General features: G+C 46.6%; 2 protein-coding genes, 1 long non-coding RNA gene and 1 other non-coding gene across 5 annotated transcripts; 2 read left to right on the top strand and 2 right to left on the bottom strand.

Moving 5' to 3' along the window:
- Window positions 1-36: 36 nt before the first annotated feature.
- Window positions 37-142, top strand: LOC146514778 (U6 spliceosomal RNA). The gene has a single exon (XR_014875526.1). It is a non-coding gene; the product is annotated as a U6 spliceosomal RNA (small nuclear RNA).
- A 1,090-nt stretch (window positions 143-1,232) lies between these two features.
- Window positions 1,233-2,962, bottom strand: LOC146514777 (uncharacterized). Its single transcript, XR_014875125.1, has 4 exons — window positions 2,867-2,962; window positions 2,260-2,385; window positions 1,920-2,132; window positions 1,233-1,767 (listed from the first exon to the last, which is right to left on the bottom strand). It is a non-coding gene; the product is annotated as an uncharacterized LOC146514777 (long non-coding RNA).
- A 718-nt stretch (window positions 2,963-3,680) lies between these two features.
- On the top strand, window positions 3,681-10,860 carry smyd1a (SET and MYND domain containing 1a). Its single transcript, XM_085166676.1, has 10 exons — window positions 3,681-4,060; window positions 5,439-5,615; window positions 6,690-6,903; window positions 6,996-7,126; window positions 7,441-7,479; window positions 8,703-8,889; window positions 8,966-9,058; window positions 9,169-9,332; window positions 10,339-10,507; window positions 10,588-10,860. Exons 1-10 carry the CDS (start codon window positions 3,924-3,926, stop codon window positions 10,678-10,680), a joined length of 1,404 nt encoding a protein of 467 aa, XP_085022802.1. The 5' UTR covers window positions 3,681-3,923; the 3' UTR covers window positions 10,681-10,860.
- Window positions 10,861-10,900: 40 nt separating this feature from the next.
- dqx1 (DEAQ box RNA-dependent ATPase 1) lies at window positions 10,901-25,229 on the bottom strand. 2 transcript variants are annotated; one of them, XM_085166674.1, is made up of 12 exons: window positions 24,847-25,229; window positions 22,604-22,969; window positions 21,184-21,377; window positions 19,896-20,349; window positions 18,315-18,614; window positions 18,090-18,189; window positions 16,913-17,071; window positions 16,568-16,759; window positions 16,341-16,466; window positions 15,866-16,056; window positions 15,588-15,778; window positions 10,901-11,938 (listed from the first exon to the last, which is right to left on the bottom strand). In XM_085166674.1, exons 2-12 carry the CDS (start codon window positions 22,937-22,939, stop codon window positions 11,728-11,730), a joined length of 2,454 nt encoding a protein of 817 aa, XP_085022800.1. In that variant the 5' UTR covers window positions 22,940-22,969; window positions 24,847-25,229; the 3' UTR covers window positions 10,901-11,727. The 2 variants fall into 2 exon arrangements, with proteins under 2 accessions (XP_085022800.1, XP_085022799.1); XM_085166673.1 differs by having other exon boundaries at window positions 24,834-25,228.
- Window positions 25,230-25,941: the final 712 nt, after the last annotated feature.

The following is a 25,941-nucleotide window of genomic DNA, read 5'->3' as shown; positions in this document are numbered from 1 at the left end:
AGGGCTTTAAATAGTTCCCGGGTCCTTGGAGCTGTCGTGTTACTTCGGTAGCACATATACTAAAATTGGAACGATACAGAGAAGATTAGCATGGCCCCTGCGCAAGGATGACACGCAAATTCGTGAAGCGTTCCTCATTTTCTCTTTTAAAATACGCACAAAATCTGTGTTTAATCATTTTTTAGCTGATTGACTGTAGCACTAAATCCTGCAGAAAGTGTCTCTGACTCCGCCCCCTGGTGGTACACAAGCGGGCGATGGCAGCAGTGCCGAAACATTTAAATTGTAAGATTTAGGATTTTTGTCCACATGCTAAGTTCAGCTTCTCCTGCACGACAGCAGAGAGCTGCCTTTTACTGAGATCACAGCAGGATTGTAACATGAGATCAGTGTGAAGTTTAAAGCCGCACATTATGCTGTAAATGTTCCTGATCAGAGGCTGGTTCCGTGCTCAGAAACGTGTTTAACAGCAGTTAAGTAATATTTTTATGTTATTTAAATATTTATAAAATTAATGAGTGCGTGTTAAAAGAGAGAGAGGGGACACTTAAACGCTTTCAATTGAAATGTAAACTTTGATCAGAGTTAATGAAGTTTTTATATCCTGTTGGTCTCTGAAGTGTGGATAATGCTTCAGACTGAAGCATTATCTGAGGCCTGACTCTCAGACGACTGAGCTAACCTGTAGTAAGCAGTGATAAAGTGTGTCTGTAGAAAATGTCCTTCTCATTCTGCAGTGTTTCCTCCTGACAGGGAGGCCACAGACCGATTCCTCAGCGTGACTTAATATCTGAAATGTGTGGTGGAGTGTAAAGACCTCCATCACTGACACTGATGTTTCTAATTGAACTCCATCATATGACTGTGAATATCTCAAAAATCGGTCTGAGCTGAAATCACACAGAAGTGAACTCTGTTATCAAATCAGGCGTAATTGTAATTCCATCATGTTTGCACTGTTTGACCTGTTGAGCTTGTCTTGTTGTTTACATGCATGTCTAAATATTTCTTCTACCTTGTATATTTTATATTTTCTTCTGTTTTTGCATTATTGTTATTATTGTTCTTAGGTATGCCGCATCTATTGATTTATTCCTTCCCTTTCTACTTTGCTGCTATAACAAAGTGAATTTCTGGGACTAATAAATTCTTTCTTATCACTGTGATAGAAATAACTGTAAACAAAGACACCAAATAGTTCCTTCTTTTTTAAAAAGGAGTCTGGAGACATGTCACTGTGCTGGTGATATCCATGCCGATGATTTGATTTGATGAAGCCTTTATTTGTGACTTGCAGTTGCCTGCAGCAAAATTGGACCTCTTCCAACCATACATACATTACACAAACTTCACATTGGGGAGACAGGTCAGAACAGGTAGCGTAAACAACAACAATGAAATGTTCAACACAAAAGGGCAGTGGAGGAGAAAAACTCTGCTCAGACTGAGCTCCTGATTGGCTAGTTTCTTGGTATGAGAACAGAAAACAAAAACTTCTCAGCACAAAAGCACACAAATCTTCACACCATAACACCATGGAAACACGTGACAAGCAACAGGGATGGGTGAGTAGGGTTAGAGTAAGCCAATGTAGACGGCAGCATCAGGTCATCTCTGCGCGTTGCAGCTGACCCACCGTCCGCATCGGAAGGGGGGGGGAGAATTGGAGGTGATGACGGTGGGTCGGTCCCCTCGTCCAGAGTATCAGCTGACATCTTTGAGCTTGATGCCTGCTGCTGTTACAGCTACTCCACCCCGATCAGTTTTCTGTAACTCATCACACGTAGATCTCAAAGTATGAACGTCATTTATACTGTGAGAACAGAGCAGCTTAAAGGTGAAAATTTCATTATATCCTCGACCTGTGTACACAGCAGGCTTGATCAAACCCACGTGAAGACTAAACACCTTTGGCTCACCTCATCTGGTCTGGCAGTGGAAACCAGGGCTCAGGTTGGACGAGGCCAGGAACTGCTCGGTTATGGTGGAGAAGCCACCAAAGATGGAGGGGGAGCCTTGTGAGGAGTAGCAGCAGGAGATGGCACCTCCGCAAGCTGATCCAGGCCCTTTGAGACCTCCAGCAGCTCCTCCTGTGACTCCTGGTAGGAGCTGGATGTGGTTGTAGTGAGAGGCTGAATGAAAGAGAAGTAAATGTTTTAGTTCATGAAGCGTTTGATGTTTAAATTAAAGAGAGTGGAAGCTGATCAGACTGCAGAAAGAAACCATTTCTTTTTGGTTGGTGTAGCTGTTGTAACAAACCCTCTGAGGCATCCACCTCCTCTGGGCTCCGGAGCCTGCCCGCTGGGGACCGATGACCTGGACTTCTTTGGAGGCTTCTAGGATGAGGGTCCCAGTGGGGGCTCTCCCAGATGTTAAATGCTCCTTCTAAAATTAGGCATGAGTATGAGATAGTAAATGCAGTGATTAAAGAAAAATCTAACTCAATATGTTTGTTTTTAAAGCACTTTGGATGTGAAACAGAGAGAATTTGACACCGTTTTTAGTAATCTGCTCACTCTTTCATCAAAGCCTTCACTTGTAGAATCAGGTGTTTTATACAGTGTGATGTATGCAGCGAGCACAGATGTTATGATGATGAGCTGGATCATCCTCTCACAGTGGAATAAGTCACCGGATGTACACCGTGAACGGTGCTCGGTTAACACAACACTGACCAAAACTGTGTACCGACTTTAAATCCTCCGCCCGTGTGTTAGATAAACATTGTGAAATCACTGATTCACAAAGTCACAGAAAGAAAATCACAGAGAGCCTCGTGTGAGTCTGAAATAATATAAATTTAACTGTTTTTCACCATTATTTCATGAAAATAAAGCAAAGAAAGACGGAATAAATCGGTACTCACACGATTCTCCGGAGCTCTGCCGATGGGAGGGTCAATGAAGAAACTGGAACAAATCCTCAAACTGTGTTGCTAACAGGGATGTTGAAGAGTGCCCTCTAGTGGGCACTGACAGTGTCATTCTGACAATGACACTCACAGCACATATAAATGCTGTTTCTCTCGTCTCTTCTTTACTTATTTAGATTTACAAACCATTTTAAATGCTGATGCTGATAAATCAGGTTGTTCAGGCTATACCACATATTAGTATTATTCTAAGGACCTTAATCACAGCCTGTAACCAATGTACATTTACTGGAAATATCATTTATACAGGTTTTCCTCATACTGGTGCTGAGCGTGCAGCATCCACAGCATGAAACAATTCACACCTGGATTCACTTTCTCATTGGCTCTGCCTCTTCGCTACTTGTCCTGAATCTTTTAATGCTTTTAATTGCACATGTGACCAGTCAGCATGACCGATATACACTTTATTGGTTATTGGGTCAGCAGTTATTTCAGACTCATCACTTTGTGGATGGTGTGACTTTAAAACAGGAATAATGTAGTTTATTGTTTTAAATATGAAGTATGGCTTTGTATTTCTGTCTGTTTTCCAATGAAAATTAACACTAAAGTGACTTTATTTCTATTTATTTCATAAAAGAAGACTTTAAAATCTTCTTTTATGTGTTAATGAGTGTAAACTGGGTGCAGTCACCTCCACTCTACTGTAAAAAGCAAAGATAAAGTCACTGAATCTGTTTCCTGTCATGTGCCTCTGACAGACAGCCACAGCTGCCCCGGACCAAAATACCACTGGGGGAACCGACCCAAACAAGGGGTACCCACATGCACCACCTCATACCTCCGTCACCTCCCTCCCTCTCTTACCGCTCTGCTGAGGTGGTTCAACCCCTTCAGGGTTATTTTTGGCCTCTGCAGGGGTCGGCCTAAGAGGAGAGAGAGAGGGCACCCGAATGTTAGTGAGAGTCCTGCACTCCCTCAGCCTGTCCCGCCCTTGGCTGCTTTCTCCTTCCTCACTGTCTCCCCTGTGTTTTGTTTGCCCGGCACAATGACTGTAGGGAACATGGAGCGAGCCGAGCTGTTTGATGCCGGGAGCAAAGGTCGAGGCTTGAGGGCCACCAAAGAGCTCAACACAGGGGAAGTGATCTTCTCCGAGCCCAGCTTTGCAGCTGTGGTCTTCGACAGGTACGGGTCTCCTGGTCGTTCTGGGTTTTGCATGAACACGTCTCAGGTGTACTCAGACTGTGGGCGTTGGTCACCATCTCAGGGTCGTGACCTTCCTTCTAGACCTCTGAATTCTATGACATCAGCAACACGAAGGCCATCGAGGTGTCATATGTACTTGAGCGTGACATAGTTCTGGATCCAATGTGAGGAGGCTCCAGCAGAAAGGATTATGGCACCTTTACAAGGTTTAACGTTCAGGTTTTATTAATATAAGATCAGATTTAAGAGTGTAATGCCTTTTAGCATCACATATGGAACATAAAAAAGCACATTGTGGTTGGTTTCAGGTATGCAGTGATCTGCAGGTTGATTCTCACTGTTTAGTTTGGCCTCTGGAGACAGAAAACAGACCTGTCCCCGAAAATCTGAGAGGGATGGATGTTTGACAACGCAGCAAAAGTAAAACTGGGACACACAGGAGGCCATTGCGACGTCATTAGGAACTGGATTGATGTGGTCTGCTTTGCTGGTTTCAGTGGTTTGAATAAGTTGCAGCCATCTGAGTTTAAAGTCGTTCAAGCTTGGTTTTGTTTTTTTGGCGCCAAAGTTGACAGTTGACCTTTTGACATAGAAAATGACTCTTGTGTCCAAATGTAGGTAAAAAAGCAAAAATTTCATTGTTTTGAAGATTTATCCAGCAAATTATTGGAAAACAAACATCCAGAGAACCAGTTTGTTTTTTCTGTTCCTCTACGAGGACATGAAATCTTTGATCTTTATTAAAACTATGAGATATTATGATGAGGGCCTGCAACTGTAATTTCATACAAGAAGGTAGAAATTTTATGCCTTCGTTAAATGAACTAAAGTTATTGGATCTCAGGATCAGGCGGGAACTGATTCCTGATTTTTTTGAGCGTTCTACATGTTTGCTTTGGTTAGTAATGATTTTCTGATGGCTAAAATCAGCTGGTATTAAAGGGAACACTGGTTTGTTGATGTGCTAGAATACCAGACACAGATCTGGTAGCAGTGTTAGTGTTACAGCCTTATAAGAGCTCGTATCTGCAAGACGGCAGCTCACCGAAGCAGGCATGCACTGAGGGTTTCTGCACAGTGTAAAGTGGGAGCTGTCCAAAACTACAAAGAGACTGCGGACGCTGTAAGTGGTGAGAGGCATTAACAAGGCTGCTTGGCGTTGTTTTGGACCGGCACAGAGGGCTAAATAAACAATTTACACACAGACCTGCAAACTTCTGTGAGGTTTAAAGAATGATAAAGAAATGAGAATCAGGGAAACTAGAAAAACAGCTACACACTTTCATTATTATCTGAACATAGGAGCACTCCTCATCTCTGTGATTTTACCATTAACCTGTCTGTGTTTCTCTTTCAGATTAGCCACCCAGGTGTGCCACAGCTGCTTCCGCCATCAGGCCAATCTGCACCGCTGCGCTCAGTGCAAGTTTGCCCACTACTGCGACCGAACCTGCCAGACCGCGTGCTGGAACGAGCACAAGCAGGAGTGTGGTGCCATCAAGAAGCTCGGCAGCGCGCCCAGCGAGAATATTCGGTAAGAAAATGTGCATGACAGAGACCTCTGGGTTTTCCCACCATCGAAAAATGTGCTAACATCTGAAAAGTTTTTGCTTCCAGGATAAATAAAGTTTGTATGAAAAGACAGATTTTCACTCCCCTTGAACGCTTACAGACTTCACACATTCCCGGCAGTTAAGAGCTCTTTACAGGCCGCGAAGTACCAGAAAGTGTGCTTAAACTAAGATTTATTAATACCGGAAGTGATGTTAAATGTGATAGTGCAAGGTTTGTCCAAATGTGCTCAATCTTGTTTTGTATTTGGTTACTACCAGCAATCCCATTTATCTGTTATCCCCAAATTACCTGTGACTCATCTAAAGCTAAGATTGGCATTGGATTTTGTTTTAGCCACGTGCTAAATAGGTAAAGTTTCTTTTGGGGTGGGGTTCAATTGGGGTGTTCCAAATTAGGTGGACCAACCCAACTAAAAAGCTTAACCAAAGTCTAAAATGGTAAATGGCCTGTATTTGTATAGCACTTTTTACTAGTCCTGCCTAGGGACCCCAAAGCACTTTACACGTCCAGTCATCCACCCATTCACTCTCACATTCACACACTGGTGGAGGCAGCTACAGTAGCCACAGCTGCCCTGGGGCAGACTGACAGAAGCGAGGCTGCCATATTGCGCCATCGGCCCTTACCAGTAGGCGGTAGGTGAAGTGTCTTGCCCAAGGACACAACGACCGAGACTGTCCGAGCCGGGGCTCGAACTGGCAACCTTCCAATTACAAGGCGAGCTCCCAACTCTTGAGCCACGATTGCCCATAGGTCATTGGGGACCTGGTTAAAGCCTTTGCTGCTGTCATGATCAGTGGGTTGAACTTCCAGGTATCTGAGTCTAATAAATCAGCCAGGCTGGGGGTTTGTGTCACATGATTGTTTTAGATATGTGTATCTACAACAAAATCCGAGTTATACCTGGAACCATTGCACTACATCATGCGTTTCCTGCCAGGTTTATTGTCCTGGACTATGATCTGGCTGATATTCCCAGGAATCTTGGACATGGATGAATGAACCTTCAATTTCCTGTTTCTTCCTGCGACAGCTTGGCAGCTCGTGTGCTGTGGCGTATGCACAAGGACACGGGCATCGCTTCCGACAGTCAGCTGATCTCCGTTGACCAACTGCAGGAGCATGTGGCCGACCTGGCCGCCGAAGACTTTAAGCAGCTCCGGGCTGACGTGCACAAGTTCCTTCAGTACTGGTCTTACGGGACGAGGCAGCACTCTGTCGACTATATCTCACACATCTTTGGCATCGTTAGTGTTTCCTCATTAATCACCAAATCCAACATCCTAGCTCTGCCTCTGCCTCTTCTTACCCTTCCTGCCATCTGTGTCTGTTCTTGCAGATCAAGTGTAATGGATTCACCCTGAGTGACCAAAGAGGGCTGCAGGCTGTGGGTGTGGGTCTTTTTCCCAACCTGTGCCTGGTCAACCATGACTGCTGGCCTAACTGCACCGTCATCCTCAACCACGGGAAGTACGTATCCGAGCTGCAGAGCACTGCTCCATCATGAAATAAACCTCTCAGGGTCATTTCATAAAAAAACACTACAATTTGAAAAAACCTTAATGAACGCATGCAGAATTTTATCCTCCTAACACTAAGAAGTTGTTTATTATGTGTCTTTTGTGCTTGTGACGACTTAATTTACAGATATATATGGACGCATATATTAGGGAAGTAAAGTACAGTAATAATGCCAGAGTCTGGCAGATTTAGTGGACCACACCGATGCTTTACTTTAAACAGAGTGCAGCATATAAACGTCTGACTCTCTCTTTTCTTTGCAGCCAGTCAGCTGTGAGCTCTGCTCTCCACTCTCAGAGGAGGTATGTTTTCCAGACCTTCACCACTCGTTCCGACATATGACTGGCTTTAGTGAGAACACACAGAGACACACGCCAGTGTTTATTCCAGCTATAACGCAGAACGCTACATACACAGTTTTATTATCTTTCTTCACAAATATTAGACTGAGGTTAGAGTTGCAGTTCCTGTGTTGTCCACTGGAGGCTCCCTCGAGAAGTGCACAAGTCCCCATAGGACTTGTGTTAAAATATACAACTTCACAGCAGAAATAAAAATGTTTACAGCCTGGTAGAAAATCAGTTTTGATCTCTGTGGATAGTTTCCTCTTCATAGCATCTGTGCATGTTTGGTTGCACTAAAGAGGTTCTTAGACATGAACCGCTTTTCCACAAGAACTTTTGCATTTTTTAAGTTTTCAGTTTAATAACACAGTGTCTACAGGATCCACCTAAGGCTGTTAACCACTAAGGTTGCATATAGCTAAATATCCACGTTAGTTCAAATTTAGTGTATCCAAACAGTAGCCAAAACGTCACCAGTCTCAGGGCTGCATTGGATTTTTACCTTACAATTCTAAGCACCTTGAGGCTGTTGTTGTAATCTGGCACTATCTAAATAAAATTCAATTGAACTGCTAAACCTGCAAGTTATCCTGTGATGTGTCAAAGCATCAAAACAAAGAGATAAAGCAGTAAATGCCAACAAATCACCCAATAGGTTGGTCATTCATGCAAGCTTAAGAGGAAGAAAATGCTCGTAGACGCTTGTTAGATATAAAAAAGAAAGCTTCTGAGAGACGCTCATACCTGGTTTTGGTCTTTTCCTGGCAGATGGTAGTACCTCGCTTATCATAATGATTATAAACAAGAGATCAACCTGCCCCATATCTCTAAAAGTACACTTGTATGCAGAGATCATAGTGAACATGGACTAATCGACTTCCAGGATTCAAGATATTCAGATAGGTAACAACGTCCAGTTTCCTCCGCTATAAAACAATTTACATGCATCGTGATGTCCTCAGAGTTGTCCCTTAAGATGGTTGATAACCATCGTAAACCCTCACTGGAGTTTACTGAGACTCTACACCACGTGGTTTTAGAACTGGAGAAGCCTTTTGAATGAGAGGTGAAATGTCTTCACCAAACTTAAAGAAGTCCAGTCACTTTCTTTCCAAGCTCCTTAGACTACCATGACCTGGATGACTGAGAAACCTACACCATCCGGTCCTTCTCTGTCCCAGGATTGAGCTACGGGCTCTGGGGAAAATCCCTGAGGGAGAAGAGCTGACTGTGAGCTACGTGGACTTCCTGAACCTTTCGGCTGACCGCCAGAAGAAGCTGAAGGAGCGTTTCCACTTTGACTGCACCTGTGAGCACTGCAGCAAGCACATCGAGGATGACCTGATGACAGCGGGTGCAGACAGCAAAGTGCGAGGGCAAACATTAGACTGTTTTTAAAGTGTATTTTCAGTTTATTACCTCGACTTTTCTCTCATTCTCTCAGCCATCCGCGGATAAGGTAAAGGAGGTAACAGTCTTCAGTAAGGAGTCTTTGGAGAAGATTGAGAAGTCACGCATTGAGGGAGATTACAATGAGGTAGACCACACCCCTGTCAGCTTCCTTCCACCTAACCCTCTCTTGATGACTGTTGCCATGCTTTCGTTAACTCCTTCAGTCTAGTCAGCATCTCTCCTTTCCTCTCTCAGGTGCTGAAGTTGTGTTATGAGTGTCTGCAGAAGCAGGAGAATGTCCTGGCAGATACTAACCTGTACAAGCTGCGAGTGCTCAGCATCGCCAGCGAGGTCCTGTCATACCAGCGGTCCTTCGCCAAGGCAGCAGACTACGCCCACAGGATGGTGGAGGGATACAGGTTAGTGCTGATAATAGACTCCGTATCAGATCAACATAGCCGCCAGGTTTGAGAAGTGAGGCCAGTATGGAAGCGCTTCCATGAGGCAGACCAGAACAGCACATTTAGGAGTCCTGATGTCTGCTTAACTCGCTGCAGACCTCCATAATTAAACTTTGGTAGGTCATGCATGGGAGCTAGGGTCTAAAACCATGTGTGAAATGGAAGAAGTTTGGAACCACCAGGACTCTTCATAGAGAAAGGGACTGAGGTCTTGATTGGGGAGCAAAGATGAACTGGTTATTCCAACAAAACTTCCTCTGAAGAGATTAGGGATAGCCATCTCAGTAGTTCTTCATTAATAGGGCCCTTCTGTTAGAACAGCTGGAAAGACCCAGACTATTAGACCCGATGAGGCAAAAAACACAGTTTTGAGGTAAAAAAAAAAAAAAATCAGTCCCTGCCTGTAATCTGCTAAAACTGCCCCTATAGTAAAGCATGGTGGTGGTAGCATCATGCTGTGTGGTTGCTATGTTAGTAACTTGGACATGGAGGCTGGTGTAGACTGAGGAAAGAGTAAATAATACCTCTGGCGTATACTGGGTTTGCCCCAGGACCTTATCCTGGTAGGATGTGTCCTACACTTCACTTAGATTGCGTCCAGGTGGCATACTAGTCAGATACCAAAACCGCCTCAACTGCCTCTTTCGATGTGGAGGAGCACAACTCAAATGGTTGCAAACAAAGGCTAGGTTCTAACGCTTTTTATCTGCTGCTTCTGAGCTTTGAAACAGTCCATGACTTCATAACAGATCTGCCTAAACATCAGAGCCTTTTAAATGAATGCTTGAGACACACTACTTCAACCTGGCCTGTAATCCTGCTGGAGCTGAGAGTTAATATAAAATAAATCTACAAATAATAAATAAATAATTTATAATATATACTCATTGCTTTAGAGTGTGTATGTAAAGTATCTAAAATGTCAATTTTGGATGACTTTCGCCCCCTTTGCTTTTGGAAACAGGAAGTTGTACCACCCCAATAACGCCCAGCTGGGTATGGTCATTATGCGGGCAGGTGTCACCCACTGGCATGCAGGGCAGATCGAGGAGGGCCACAGCCTGATCTGTCAGGCCTACCGCATCCTGATGGTCACCCATGGACCCAACCACGCCATAACCAAAGACCTGGAGGTCACACTGCACTCACATGTTTGGTCTTTAAGTGGTATAATAAATTGTAAATTCACTGATTTCACTTTTTTGCACTTTAGGGGATGCGCACACAGACCGAGCTGGAGCTGAAGATGTTTAAGCAGAACAAGGCTGCGTACCAAACCATGAGGGACGCTGCACTGAAGCACTGAACACTAGAAACCTTCACCGCTGATGCTCCCATCTTAACTGTCCGCTGACATGTACATACCGAGTCCCCTAAAGCTCTGCAAACAGCCCCTGAGCAGAGATTGATCTGATTGCAAAGCTGCAGCTTGTAATGCAATATGCTGCATGTATGTACAATAAAAGTGGAGATACATGTGCTGTAACTACAGGCATCATTAGTGTTTATCATTCAGTGTAAATTTTATCTGCCTGAGTAATGCATCTACACAGCTCGCTGAGCAAGGACAAAGTTGACACTCCTGCTTCTTGTTGAAATACAGTCTTACAGTCTTCCCCGATGCCCAAAAACCTAAAACCGGTGGCTGAACTCACGGTTGCTACATCCTTTTTTTACTTACAGTCTGTGGTTTAGCCTCATCATTTATGTGTAATCTCACTGACAGACCAACAGACTCTTTGGAGGAGGAAATTCTCTTTAATGACTCTCAGTTTTAAATCTTACAGTAAAGCGACTTTAAACGTTAAAACTCAGGTAGCTACAAAGTGCAAAATCACTCAGCTGAAATCCTGAAAACATGAAAAACTTCACTTTATTCAAAGCAGTTTTTGCACCGACACAAATTCTATTAAAAAGGGAAAAGACTGAGCAAGAAAACTGTATCAAAACAGCTGGAAAGCATCAGCATCACGACAAATCACAGTGAGCCCTGAGAAGCACCTCTTCATGGGCGTCTGCATAGAGGTCAAAGGTCGTACACTAACAGGGAGTATTGCTTCCGGTATTTCACCCTCATCGCTCCTTCCTTTTTTGTCTTTAATTTAAAACTCTAAATTCATAGAAACATAGAAATCTCTCTTTAAATAAAAGCAAATGTTTGAGATTCATTTTTAAATAAAGTCAACAAAAAAAAAAAAGGAGGAGGAAATGAGGAGGTGTGAATGTTCATAGCCGCCACACAGAGGAGGAGACACACAGGACTGTACATTAGTGTTGCACGTGTAAAGTCACATCAAGAAGACCGCCAAGTCTTCAGAATCCTCTCCTGAGAAGCTCCGCCCCTTCTCCCTTCTCATTGGATGACGCAGAGCTCAGTGCTGGACTGATTGTGAGGCTCCTGCCCCCCCTCAGCGTCTCTAGGACTTCTAGAGTCCTCCTGCGCCACCCCCTCCTGATCGTACAGCCCTGGCGGCTCTAGGCTCTGCCGCAGCTCCATCAGCAGCTCCTTCCCGTCACTCGAAGGCAGGTTTCCAAGGAAGTACTGTGGCGCCAGCTCCACAAGCCTATGAGGAATCACGACAGGCGTCAACAGAGATGCTTAAAGGTGATAATAATCAGCACTAAGTGACAACAGCGTCTCAAAACACGACTCTTTTACGCCCTCATCCTTCACAGGCTGCTCGAGGCAGCTGAGAGAGTTGTGGAGGGTCTGATTTTTAAGTTAGATTATAATCTGCTCAGACATCCATCCATCCATCCATCCATCTTCATCCGCTTTATCCGGGGCCGGGTCGCGGGGGCAGCAGCCTAAGCAAAGAGGCCCAGACCTCCCTCTCCCCAGCCACCTCCTCCAGCTCATCCGGGGGAACACCAAGGCGTTCCCAGGCCAGCCGAGAGATATAATCTCTCCAGCGTGTCCTGGGTCTGCCCCGGGGCCTCCTCCCGGTGGGACATGCCTGGAACACCTCACCCAGGAGGCGCCCAGGGGGCATCCTTGTCAGATGCCCAAACCACCTCAGCTGGCTCCTTTCGACGTGGAGCAGCAGCGGCTCTACTCTGAGCCCCTCCCGGATGGCCGAACTTCTCACCCCATCTCTAAGGGAGATGCCAGCCACCCTTCGGAGGAAGCTCATTTCCGCCGCTTGTATCCGCGATCTCGTCCTTTCGGTCACTACCCACAGCTCGTGGCCATAGGTGAGGGTAGGGACGTAGATCGACCGGTAAATTGAGAGCTTCGCTTTTACACTCAGCTCCCTCTTCACCACGACGGACCGGTGCAGCGTCTGCATTACTGCAGCTGCAACCCCAATCCGTCTGTCGATCTCCGGCTCCCTTCTCCCATCACTCGCGAACAAGACCCCGAGATACTTAAACTCCTCCACTTGGGGCAAGACCTCATCCCCGACCCGGAGTGGGCACTCCACCCTTTTCCGGCTGAGAATCATGGCCTCAGATTTGGAGGTGCTGATCCTCATTCCCGCTGCTTCACACTCGGCTGCGAACCGCTCCAGTGCAAGCTGGAGGCCCTCACCCGATGAAGCCAACAGAACCACATCATCCGCAAAAATCAGAGATGAGATCCTGAGGCCACCAAAGTGAAAGCCCTCCGCCACTTGGCTGCGCCTAGAAATCCTGTCCATAAAAATTATGAACAGAACCGGTGACAAAGGGCAGCCCTGGCGGAGCCCATCACCCACCGGGAACGAGTCCGACTTATTGCCGGCAATGCGAACCAAGCTCTTGCAACGGTTGTATAGGGATCGAATGGCCCGTAGCAATGGGCCAGACACCCCATACTCCCGCAACACCTCCCACAGGACACCCCGAGGGACACGGTCGAATGCCTTCTCCAAGTCCACAAAACACATGTAGACTGGTTGGGCAAACTCCCATGCACCCTCAAGTATCCTCGAGAGGATGAAGAGCTGGTCCAGTGTTCCGCGACCAGGACGAAAACCGCATTGTTCCTCCTGCATCAGAGGTTCGACTAGCGGACGAACTCTCCTTTCCAGCACCCTGGCATAGACTTTCCCGGGGAGGCTGAGGAGTGTGATCCCCCTGTAGTTGGAACACACCCTCCGGTCCCTCTTCTTAAAGATGGGGACCACCACCCCGGTCTGCCAATCCACGGGTACTGCCCCTGATCTCCACGCAACATTGCAGAGGCGTATCAACCAGGACAGCCCTACAACGTCCAGAGCCTTCAGGAACTCGGGGCGGACCTCATCAACACCAGGGGCTCTGCCACCAAGGAGTTGTTTAACTGCCTCAGTGACCTCGCCCCCGGAAATTGGCGGGTCATTCCCCTCATCCCCAGACTCTGCTTCCTCCTCGGAAGACGCGTCAGTGGGATTAAGGAGGTCCTCGAAGTATTCCTTCCACCGCCTGACAATTTTCTCAGTCGACGTCAGCAGCGCTCCGCCAGCACTATACACAGTGCAGGTAGAGCACCGCTTTCCCCTCCTGAGACGCCTGACGGTTTGCCAGAACCTCTTCGAGGCAGTCCGAAAGTCTTTTTCCATGGCCTCTCCGAACTCCTCCCACACCCGAGTTTTTGCTTCAGCCACTGCCCGAGCCGCATTCCGCTTGGCCTGTCGATACCTGTCGGCTGCCTCCGGAGTCCCACAGGCTAACCAAGCCCGATAGGACTCCTTCTTCAGCCTGGTGGCTCCCTTCACCTCTGGTGTCCACCATTTGGTTCGGGGATTACCACCACGGCAGGCACCAACCACCTTGCGGCCGCAGCTCAATGCAGCAGCTTCGGCAATGGAGGCGCTGAACATGGTCCATTCGGACTCAATGTCCCCCGCCTCCCTCGGAATGCTGTTGAAGCTCTGCCGGAGGTGTGCGTTGAAGATCTCGCAGACTGGGGCCTCTGCTAGTCGTTCCCAGCACACCCTCACTACGCGTTTAGGTGCACCAGGTCTGTCCAGCGTCCTCCCCCGCCACCTGATCCAACTCACCACCAGGTGGTGATCAGTTGACAGCTCAGCCCCTCTCTTTACCCGAGTGTCCAGAACATATGGTCGCAGGTCTGGTGATACGATTACAAAATCGATCATCGACCTACGGCCTAGAGCGTCCTGGTGCCACGTGCACTTATGGACACTCTTATGTTCGAACAAGGTGTTCGTTATGGCCAAACTGTGATTAGCACAGAAGTCCAATAACAAAGCACCGCTCGGGTTCAGATCAGGGAGGCCGTTCCTCCCAATCACGCCCCTCCAGGTCTCGCTGTCGTTACCCACGTGAGCATTGAAGTCTCCCAGCAGGACAACAGAGTCTCCAGGTGGAGCACCTTCCAGCACCCCCCCCCAGGGACTCTAAGAAGGCTGGGTACTCCGAACTGCCACTCGGCGCATAAGCGCAGATGACAGTCAGGACCCGTTCCCCGACCCTAAGGCGCAGGGAACAAACCCTCTCGTCCACCGGGAAAAACCCCAACGTACCGGCAGCAAGCCGAGGGGATATTAGAATACCCACCCCAGCCCGCCGCCTCTCACCAGGGGCAACTCCAGACTGAGACAGAGTCCAGCCCCTCTCCAGGAGACTGGTTCCAGAGCCCAAGCCGTGCGTAGAGGTGAGCCCGACTATATCTAGCCGGTACCTCTCAACCTCACGCACTAACTCAGGCTCCTTCCCCACCAGAGAGGTGACATTCCATGTCCCTATTGCCAGTCTTGGCAGCCGGGGGTCAGTCCGCCAGGGCCTCCGCTCCTGGCCGCCACCCGGCACACAATGCACCCGACCCCTATGGCGCCTCCTGCGGGTGGTGGGCCTGCGGGAGGATGGGCCCATGTCTCCTCTTCGGGCTGTGCCCGGCCGGGCCCCATGGACTAAGGCCCGGCCACCAGACGCTCGCCCTCGGGCACCCTCCCCGGGCCTGGCTCCAGGGCGGGGCCCCGGTAACCCTATCCCGGGCAGGGTAAACTGTTCCCTCGGTGTTTTTTTCATAAGGGTCTTTTGAATCGCTCTTTGTCTGGTCCCTCACCCAGGACCAATTTGCCATGGGAGACCCTACCAGGGGGCAAAAGCCCCCAGACAACATAGCCCCTGGGATCCCTGGGACACACAAACCCCTCCACCACGATAAGGTTGCGATTCACGGAGGAGTCTGCTCAGACACTGGGATTAAAAATGTTTTTCACTTTAATAAAGTTGCATGAAGCCACTTTTTTACTACATTGCAGCCAATTCGCAGCTTTAACTCACATCTGTGGGTGGACGTCAGAGGCGATGCGAATGCAGTTGTCGCGGGAGATGGTGAACTCGTGATAAAGGACCCAGCTGGGGGGGTCGGGCCGCGGCTGTCGACACAGGTAAGAGGAGAAGGGGTGAAGGTGAGCCACGTGGCGGTGAGTTAGCAGGAGGTAGTTACCGGAGCCGTCCACATCATGAGCCACCTGAGGAGGAGGAGTCAGTGTTACACAAGTTCACCAAGTTGAAGAGCAGAAATATGGGTAAAAATATTTTTAAAATGAGGAGTTTACTTTGAGGAAGAAGCCTGAGATGAGAGCCCGCTTGATGTTCGTGCAGTTGTCTTGGCATCCAAAAGTGGGAGGAGAAACGGGAAGCTCTATCCGCTGCATCACCTCCAGCAGCTGCGCCCTAATCACCACAGCCAATCGCAGGGCGGCGTGACAGAGGAAGTTTGTCGTGCACCAGGCCTCATCCTGATTGTCTGCAGTGATCACACACAGGCCGGCCAGCAATCAGAGAGGGACCAGCAGAAGCAGTTATTGAATTTCAGGACTTGTACCCAGAAAACAGTAAAAATGTTTTGGGTTTTTTTTTTTTCTTTAGGCTTCAACTTTATTAATGTCAAATACAGCATGGAAACGGGTCCACGGGCTGTTCTGTTACATTTCTCTGTTTAATGGAAAAAAGTTGCCTAAAGCTTCTGAAAAATATTGCACCATCACTGCTGAGCACAGTACATCTGTGATGAAGGTGAAGTGTACGTACGCTCCAAGAAGGCATTATATATATTGATGAGAGTCATGTGATCTCCCTCTGTGTGCATCAGAGGCCTCCAGTGTGTGACGGCAGCCTCCTCTCTGCTGGGCTCTGCAGTGACGAAGCAGGAAGGAGCTGCAACAAGAAAACAAAGATCAGATCAAATGTTCTTTATTAAGAGTCAATGTAGAACGAATGTCTCTCATCGGGCTTCATTTCCTGTAATGCTTGTTTACCCGTGAGCATCGCGGCTATTGTGAGCAGCTCGTCGACACAGTCGTACTCGCAGGCGGCGATCAGGGCTTTCGCCAGCGATGGCTCCAAGGGCAGCTCTGACATTATGATGCCGACCTCCGACAGGTTTCCGTCGTCGTCCAGCGCTGCCAGATAGTCCAGGTCCTCCAGGGCCTGCATCAGGGCCTCAGGGGCTGGGGGGAGGGGCAGAGAGAGGAGGGTATGATGGTAAATCCAAACTCCATGAAAAAGCAGAGCTAAAGAAGACTGTCTCCTTAGCATGGGTACAAACGTGTACCTCCTTCACTGTGTGCTCTGTGGCACAGAAGAGGTTTGCAAAAAGTCACCTGGTCTGTCCAGGAACTTGCACTGCCCCATGTCGGCAATATCCAGCCTCTTCAGCAGCAGCACCAGGTGGCTGAGGTTCTCCTCCATCACACCTGGACAGTGAGCCTCCGCCATCCCCTCTTCATACAGGGACTGGGAGTACAGACGGAGGCACAGGCCTAAAAAGTGAGAGAAGTCACACAGTTTACAGCCATGGTGAAACTGCAGGTCGATTTAAGTGACATATTAAAGGCATTTTCTGTAAACTCCTGTTTAAAAATAGTTCAAATCCTCCCAGAATTATCCAAAGCAGCCAGCAGAGTGTGAAGAAAGATACAGAGCTAGGCCTCTCCCTGTCCATGTAATACCAAACTTTACCATAAGATGGCAGCATGCAGTCTGCCGAGAGGAACTGCACTATAACTACATGGAAACTTTTATTGACGACCCTGTTTTACACCTCACAGTCACCTAAAGTTAAAACCATTTAATCCCCGCTGTATTCTGCTCATGTTTAATGGTCTTCTTTTACTTCTGTAGAACCAATCACTGATACATTTATGCTATCATCTACTGAAAGGTTTTGGAAGTTACTGTTTGTCCCTAAATCCTGCACTGCGCTTATTTCTGGGGGGGAAAAAAGTTAGAATTTGTCGCCCCCTTTGCCCTTAATCAGTTGGTAAAATTACATCTAAACTAAATCTCAGTGAGCTGCTGTCACTAAATCAATTTCAGGTCATTTAAAGTTACCCGGCAGCTGTTCAGCCTGGAGCGACTGTAAAGATGAGCTGTTCTGCTGCCTTAAAATGGTAGATACTGCAATACACCCTATCATCAAGCACTTAGTGACAGTGGAAAGGAAAAACTTCCTTTTAACACAAAGAAGCCTTTCAGCAGAATCCGGCTCAGGTAGGGGCTGCACCTGCTGCGACCAGCTGGGGGTGCGAATATGTGCAAACTTAAAATTCATAGATCAATGGTCACTTCAGACTCTCACCACCAAAGTTGAGAAACCAGCAGGTGACATCATGGCAGCTATGGACATCTTTTATTTACAGTCTATGGGAAATACCAATGGAGTTTTATCTTTCAGTCTTTGAGCTGTGATTAGCTCAGTCAGTGCTTCATAACTCTTCAGCAAACTGTTAGCCCTCAGGAAGCATTTGTGTGGGAGTGAAACCTGAACAGATGGCGTACCTGGAAGGTGGCTGTTCACTCTCTGAGTGCGCATGTCGGCCTGGTGTTTGCTGATCGTCCTCAGAACCTGAGAGTTTGCTCTTATTTGTGGATTATAAACCTGCCACAAACCATTAATTAAATTCAAGCTCAAAAACAGGCCTGAATATGCGTAAAGCGTATTAAGTGATAATAAAAAGAGTACTTTTACATGAAATATTGCTGTTGATACAAAAACAAACTCACATTTTTTAGTTGGAGCCCCATGTCGATGACGTAGCGAATTCCGGGCAGTGAGAAGGACGCCTCTGCAAGTGCATCGGTGAGAATGACTTTCCTTTTTATGCCTACACCTCCAGCTCCCAGTGCCGAGTTGTCCTCAGAGCTGCCGTCCTCCCTCAGAGTGGACGCATCAGGGTCGGACTCGTAGATCCGCTGGGCAAGCCCACCCAGTCCGGCATGGAGGGGGAGGAGTCGCAGAGCGCCGAGCTGAGGACTCAAAGCTACACACTCCTTCTCCAGCAGGGCGGCGCACTCTTCTATTTCCTGTTTAACAGAGAGGAGACAGGACACGTTTTCATCACCAGGCTGAAAAAAGCACTAACAGCTGCAGTTCCCCTGATGTCCACTGGAGCTACAGCAGACATTTACCACCTGATACATAAACGGTTTTGCCTCCATTGCCGATTTCCTCTTGTTTGTGCTGTTGGTTCCTTTTGGGGCATTTCTCTAAAAATAAAACAGCTTCCACAAACAAACAAGCACAAAAAACCCTCACCTAGCTTGTGCTTTGTGAGGTTAAATGATGCTCCTGCCAAGGTTTGATGGTTTTAGCTCTCTGATAGAAGATAAAGAAGTAAAAATATTCTAAATAAAGAGCACACTTAACAGTGAATGTGAAAAGTTAAGAGTGAATGTTTTTAGGTGGCCTGCTGTCACCTGCAGCTGTCCTTCTCTTCTAGCGTTGCTTCTCCAAACTGAGGACGAGCTGATTGTCACTTAGTGGCAATTTAAAAAGAACTTGACGCTGTTCCACTCCAGGTAATCCTAACTAAACCACCCTCGAGGGAGACAAGGCCTCAACAGTGAGTGAAGGAGCAGGAGGTGTGGTGATGTTGACACAAAGGGAGTTTAAATGAGAGTCTAAAGTGAAGGTCAATATGTACCGAAAGCACAGGGATTTCTGCATATTTGTAGTTTCATTTGAGCTGGGACATCAGACACCTGCAAAGCCCCAGACGCCTCTCAGGCGGAGCTGACCTTATTTCACTGCTCTGCAGGACAAAGGTGGTGAAACTCTACAGCTCAGAATAAAGAATGAAGATCGGTTTGGGTAATTTGCTTTGTGTTAAAGTGTAAAAACTAAACACTGTGTTAAAGGAATAAGATCAGGTGTCATTGTACCAACAGGCCCAGGTGTTGTTTACTTTATTTGAAACAGAGATAGCTCAGTAGGTGGTTCCATGATTGGAAGGTCGGGGGATTGAATCCACCGAACCCTGAGGTACCCCTGAGCAAGGTACCGTCTCCGCACACTGCTCCCCAAGTGCTGGATTGGTGGCTTCCCACTGCTTCACTGAGTGAATGGGTTAAATGCAGAGGACTAATTTCCTACAGACTAATTTCCTATGGCATTAATATAGTGTACATTATTATTAAATCAGTCTTTGGTTTAGTTTTTGTTAAATGAGTCATGTTTTCCTTCATTAGAGGTTGTATTTAAATTATTTTCATGCCTGCTGATGTGGAGATTAATTTTTAAAGATATTCTGTCACAAAAAACCTCGGAGGATCTACTTTCTTCTCCGTGGCTGTTTACTCGTGTACCTGTGCACTGGCCAGAAACACCATCACATCTCCTTCCTCTCCTCTCCGGTGCAGATCCAGCACCATGTGACAGGTGACGGCGGTGGGTTCCTTCCCCGCCGAAAGCTCCCTGTACAGTGTCTCCACCTCCATGTTCACAGCCTTCCTTTCCACTGCTCCACCCTCTTCCTCCTCCTCCTGGTCTCCATTAGCAGGCTCTGAGGGGAAGTTGTCCAAGGAGAGGTGAGGGACAGAGGGTCCCAGGAAGGTGGCGAGCCGAGGGGCGAGAGTGGGGTGAGTGAGGAGGACCACTCGGAAGTTGTCGGGCCTTTGGCGGCAGACGTCGCACAGCAGGCCAAGCAGCACGTCTGTGGGCACTGTGCGCTCCTGGAGCTCGTCCAAGACCACGGCGCCGTACTGATGCAGCAGGGGGTCTGACATCATTTCCTCCAGCAGCAGCGTGTCGCTGACAAACCTGCGGAGAGGGCATCAAAACAGGACACGTGGATCAATCTCAGAGGAAACTAAAGGTGTACAGAGAATAAGAATTGATGGTGAGGCTGTGGGCAGAAGAAAGGCAGAGGAATATTTTCATCCAGAACCAAAGAAATCCAGAGATGCAGAAGTTTAGACTTTAACATGGATCAAATATTTCATGCAGGTTTGTTTCAGAGACTTTTCAAAGAATAACAAAAGGAATAATTTGATACTTGCTTCCTTGTTGTGAGTTAAATGAGAACAGGGAACGAGCTACAGTAGCTCCGTTCAAAGCAATCCTTATTTATCTTTTATCGAGCCTTTAGGTAACCACTCAGTTCATCTAACTGAAACGAGCCATTTCAGCTCCCGTCTTTTTAAGACCCCCCTGATTGATCACCTTCTGGAAGCCTGCAGAGGGGCATCATCCAATGCTTATAAGATATACTGCCTGTACCTGCTGGATTAGAGTATAAACGTGTTATGAAGTGATGGCAGCTGATCTTGAAAGCAGAAGAAAGACAATATCTAGTGTAAATATTGAAGCAAAGATTCAAAGAATCCGCAGATTAATTACTTTTACTTACGATTACCTAATTGTTTGAAACTGACAACAAGAAGCAGTGCTGCTCTGTTCTATGCACTGTGTGCCTCATTTTTTAAATAACATTATAATTCACAATAAAAAGCATTTATCTTAAAAATATATTGTATCTAAAGATACAAGAGACAGAGTAAAGGAGAAATTTCAGAGTAATCTGAATACTTTTTATTTGCCACTACAGAAATGAAATTACTTTGAAAACAGCGTAAGATTTCAAAACGATCTAACCTGAGCATGGTGTCAGGCGTGCAGCCATCATCGTTGGGCACTCTGTAGCCGACCTCCAGACCCAGGCTGAGGTCCATCTCATCGGCCACGCGCAGGGCCAGACTCACCGCCGCCACCGAGTGAGGCTGCGAGCAGCACACGAGGCCATGAGAGAACTCGTAGGAGAGCGCATACTCCACGCACCACTGAGGAACCTGCAGTGAGCACATGGGAGGACAGAGGTCACACAATGTTTTTAGACTTAATAAAGTTCTTCAAAGCCTATAATTCACACTATACTTGTGCAACATCATGAGTTTTTGGATGGACTGCTGTCATTTGGCTGTAAGCATTCAAATTCTGAGTGCTGCTTGTGATTGGTTCTCTTGTTTGAATTTGCCCTCGTCTGCTAGTCAAGTCTGCTCACTGAGCCTGCCATGCCTGCGACCAGACAACCACCGGCATGCTGCATGACCTCAGACACCACAAGAAACTGGTGCACAAGTCCGAAAACCTGCACATGACCTACGTTTAGTCGTCTTCAAAAGGTGCAGAAACCAGTGGGTGACATCACCATGGCTACATCCATCCCTTATTAACAGCAATAAATAAACTGCCAACAAGTGTCATCCACGCATTACCAAAGAGAACAAACTGGGCCTTAAATCGAGCTTAAATCCATATCAAAGCTTTCATTTGATCTTAAGAGGAGGAGGGGGAAGCTGATGGGGACCCAAACTAAGAATAAAGAATTAAATCACAGAAAACAGCCGATCAACAGAGACCGAAGCAACGAGCACATAAAGACTCACAGAGCGTAGGAGAAGGAGGAGGAGGTGCTGGAAATGAGATCTGTGGGTGTTTCAGGACGAAATGAGCGTTCAGGTTACAGCACAGCACTGTGACTCTATCACAGTGGTTTAATGGTGTCATTCATTAGCCTGTGGGTGGGTGTAACTATGGAGCAGGTATATAGATAACCAGATCGTCCCTGAGAAACAGACCCGGCACAGAAACCACCTCCAGGCCTGCAGTTCCTCTGATGTCCACTTGAGGCTGGCTCCACACACGAGTCATGTTAAAAGACGGGATGTCAGACTGGACACATACAGCTCAGTCTGATCTTAAATGAGCGAGACCAGTAAAACCACCATAAAGCACACAGGCTTCTAAACCAGCAAAACTCAAAACACAGTTTGAATTTACAAAGAAAAGACCAAAAATCAGGCCTCATTTTTGATGCCAAACATAGCTGTGCAAAGTGTAAGATAAAGATGGATTATTTTAAGTCATGCAAAGCGTCTCTAGTAGAGTCCAAGAATGCAAATATGGATTAGGAAATTCTCTAAATGGGAGCAACTGGGAGGCAGTCACAGATCTGACTGGCTTTGTTACATTTTCGAAAAAACCAAAACCAAAACGTTTTCCTGCCTGTGGTTACCTGTGTGCTTTTCCCAGACCCACTGGGCGCGCTCAATAGGACCATGTTGTGGCTCTCAAGGTGCTCCAGCAGACTCTGCCTGAGTCGCCACACTGGAAAACGCTGCCTCTCCTCCAGCAGGGCATAGTATCGCGAAGAAAAGGGCAAACCATCATAAGGGTTCACCTCCAGGTCTCCCAGTCCTTCATCCTCACCGCCTCGACTTCCTCCATCTTCTTCATCGTCCAGATCCCCGCTTAAGAGGGAAGACACAGACAGTGAGTCCAGAGCTGTGGAGGGACGAAGTTGGGAGGCAGAGGCAGTGGATGGCTTTGCTGCCATCGGTGATGACATCATCAGCAGGTTATCTGAGATTCCTTAGATTACCTGCAGAGAGAAAAACAAACAACTAAAGGTCACAACGAGCAAAGTTCACCAATTCCTGCAAAACCAGAGAGGAAGAGTCTGAGGGCCCAGACTACTTCCTGAGACTTCACAGGAACCAGCATGTTTGGTATGTAGCTGAGGAATGTGCGTCTCCGCCCAGACGCCACCGTGGTCATCAGACAGCTGCAGCACATACCCGCTGGGTGCCTGCTGCTCGGCTCACGTGTGTGAGGAAGACAGAGAAGCAGATAAAAGCACAAGAAGAGGGAAAACACTGAGGTAGGGATGTGCAGCAAGAGTTCAATTTTTGATCATGATCACGCCTAATTTCTCCAGCGGTCCTCAGGGTTTGACTCAGTTCAGTGGGAACTGTGAGGTGTCTTTATGTAAACAGCAAAAAGTACTCTGTATGGCCTAAAACATCCAAACACACAAACCAAAACCAAAACCAGCAGGTGGAAGTTAAACAGATGACAGAGGCCGTCTACAGATTTTGCTTCATGTGCCACACCCTCCTCCACCTCCCTTTCCCTCCTGTTGACCTGCGCCCCTCCCTGAGCGTCTCCTTTTTGTGTTTGTGTGGTTTCAGGTGTGCCGGAGTCAGACCAGAAGCACACTGGATGACAGCAGCTCCATAATCAAATACTCAGCCCTGCCAAATGTGCCGGCGCCAAGCCAAATTTATCCACCTGTGCTGCTTTTCAGCACTCGGCCTTTGTTGCTGGTTTCCCAGTATTCATCCTTTTCTATGTCTTCTTTACAGTCTCCACATATGCTGCTAATAAGCCTCCCTTCCCACTCCACACTAACCCCCCTAATCCTGCTCCCATCTATCCAGACAGTACATCAATATATTTTATTTATATTAAATATATATTTATTTAAGCCTCTCTGCAGCTTGAGGACATGTTTTTCGATATGTACTGCATTATTAATTATCATTAAAAACTCCTCGATTATGTTAAGGTAACAAAAACTACTCAGACCGCCTGGATACTCCTGCTCAGTAGCCCACCCACTTCTGTTTACGAGGAGCAACCAATCAGAAGAGGACTTTATAAGATGAAGGAGGATTATTTTTTAATTTGAAGCATGCTAAGCTACTCATATGCTCAATACATAGCTTGAAATGAGCAGAATGTTTTTAATGAAAGATGAGAAACAGAAGCAGGTCATTCATGTCGATGTCTGCTTCCTTGCTCTATTCAGCTACTGAAAACTGTTTGGTTAGATGTGGTGGTCTGAACCCATCATATCAGCCTCTGGCAGAGGGGATATTCCTAACATGCCATCTCAGTCACACAGAAGCTCCATCCACTTCTGTTTATGAGGGGCAGCCAATAATTTAAAAGCCCTATTAAAGAGAGAATAGCTAAATAAGACCATTATATAATAAAGAAGGTTTATTTTGAAGTGTGACTCATGCAAAGCTATTCAGTTCAGTCCAAATAAAAAATAAAATCGGAGTAGAATAAGTGGAGGGGATTATCTAATATGAATCACTCATGGGTGGAGCCACCACCAGGTTCAGGTGTTAATGAAAACCACTTATTAGATTTGGATGACAAACAAAAGACCTTCTCTTGTGACTCTACAGCAGAGACAGTGGAGTCTCTGTTTAGGAGAAACTCGGGTTTAAAAACAGCCTCTGAGAAATAAGCCTGTATCAGGGTGATGTGGCACCATTCTGACCCTTAACCTAAGCCTGACGAGTCTATTTAAGCAGACTAATGTCACAGCAGTCAGCCGCCCGCTCCTCTTTTCTTATCTCTGAGAGCCATTTTAATGCCAACGGGTCACCTGACTTGGCCGAGAGGGAGGAAAGCCAGCACAGCAACGAGCAGTCACAGGTACGCCTTCTTACCTGAGAGACATACCGGTCGACAGGTGAAGAAGCCCCGCTGAACCAGCCCACCCTCCGCTCCTCCTGTTGTTGTTGTTGTTGTCGGTTCAGAAAAAAAGCCGGCGTCACGTACCGGACAGCAGCGAGACAGAGACCGGGACAGACATCCGCTCACCGGCCCTCTCCGTGAATCCTCCCCGGGCCCGCTGATCTCTTCACTGCTGACAAAGATAACAATAAAGACGGAGGAGGAGGTGTCTGCGTTAGCTGCCAGCCGCCATGTTGGCACGTCGAGCTGTCAAAGCTCGTGTTGCTTTGAGGAAACCTCGGAGAGTTCAGAGCGTGACAGAGAGGCGTTCACGGAACAAGTTCGACATTTTTACTTGAGTAAAGACAGCCCAGTTAATATTTTCTTCCATTTCCCCCTCCCACATCCCTTTATTTGTTTGTTTTTTACTTATGAATAAATTAAAATTATGTGTATTATTTGGACATCAAGGTCAGCCGTTCTGTGGCGCAACCCCGAGACATAACCACGGTAATACAAGAAGAATTAAGATTGTTAAAAACAAATGAATAAAATAAAATACAAAAAGTGCACAATGTCACACAAAAAATGAATAAATATTTAAATAAATAAAAACTTCTTCTTTTTTTGCCTGTCCCGTTTGGATCTTTAGCCATCAAAATTGTTGTCTGAAGGCCAAGAAAGATGCCAAGTGGATTTACTTTACCAAGTGGATCATCATGGCCTTGCTGTATTGGTCCATTTGACTGACCTTTATTATAATTATGTATTGATTTGATTTGATTTTCAGTTGTTACAGACATGACTGGGGGATAGGACAGGGAGAAAGAATGAAAGAAAGAGAGGGAGGGAGAGAAAGAAAAGGGAGTAGAGATGGTGAGAAAGGGGGGAAGAAAAAAAAGAAGAAAAACAAATGATGCAAGTATTTATTTCTGTATCTGTATTTTTAAATTTGCTGTACTACACTGATATTTATCTAATATAAAGTATATCTATAGCCACATCCACTGGATAAGCAGTTTAATTAACTAATTTATTTATATTTTTGCACATATGTATTCCTGTATTTTTATATTTATTTCTAAATCTTATATATAACTC

This window comes from Neolamprologus multifasciatus, chromosome 7 (assembly GCF_963576455.1).
Source record: "Neolamprologus multifasciatus chromosome 7, fNeoMul1.2, whole genome shotgun sequence".
Classification (NCBI taxonomy): domain Eukaryota; kingdom Metazoa; phylum Chordata; class Actinopteri; order Cichliformes; family Cichlidae; genus Neolamprologus; species Neolamprologus multifasciatus.
This window is presented reverse-complemented; position numbering and strand designations above follow the sequence as displayed.

Excerpts from the sequence above, each read along its gene's own strand:
- smyd1a (XM_085166676.1), top strand. The coding sequence starts at position 3,924 with ATGACTGTAGGGAACATGGAGCGAGCCGAGCTGTTTGATGCCGGGAGC. Across the intron at positions 6,904-6,995 it reads TCTCACACATCTTTGGCATC|ATCAAGTGTAATGGATTCAC; the intron begins GTTAGTGTTTCC and ends CTGTTCTTGCAG. Across the intron at positions 7,480-8,702 it reads GCTCTCCACTCTCAGAGGAG|GATTGAGCTACGGGCTCTGG; the intron begins GTATGTTTTCCA and ends TCTCTGTCCCAG.
- dqx1 (XM_085166674.1), bottom strand. The coding sequence starts at position 22,939 with ATGATGTCATCACCGATGGCAGCAAAGCCATCCACTGCCTCTGCCTCC. Across the intron at positions 18,615-19,895 it reads TGTTTCTGGCCAGTGCACAG|GAAATAGAAGAGTGCGCCGC; the intron begins GTACACGAGTAA and ends TCTGTTAAACAG. Across the intron at positions 18,190-18,314 it reads TGGGGCTCCAACTAAAAAAT|GTTTATAATCCACAAATAAG; the intron begins GTGAGTTTGTTT and ends GGTTTGTGGCAG.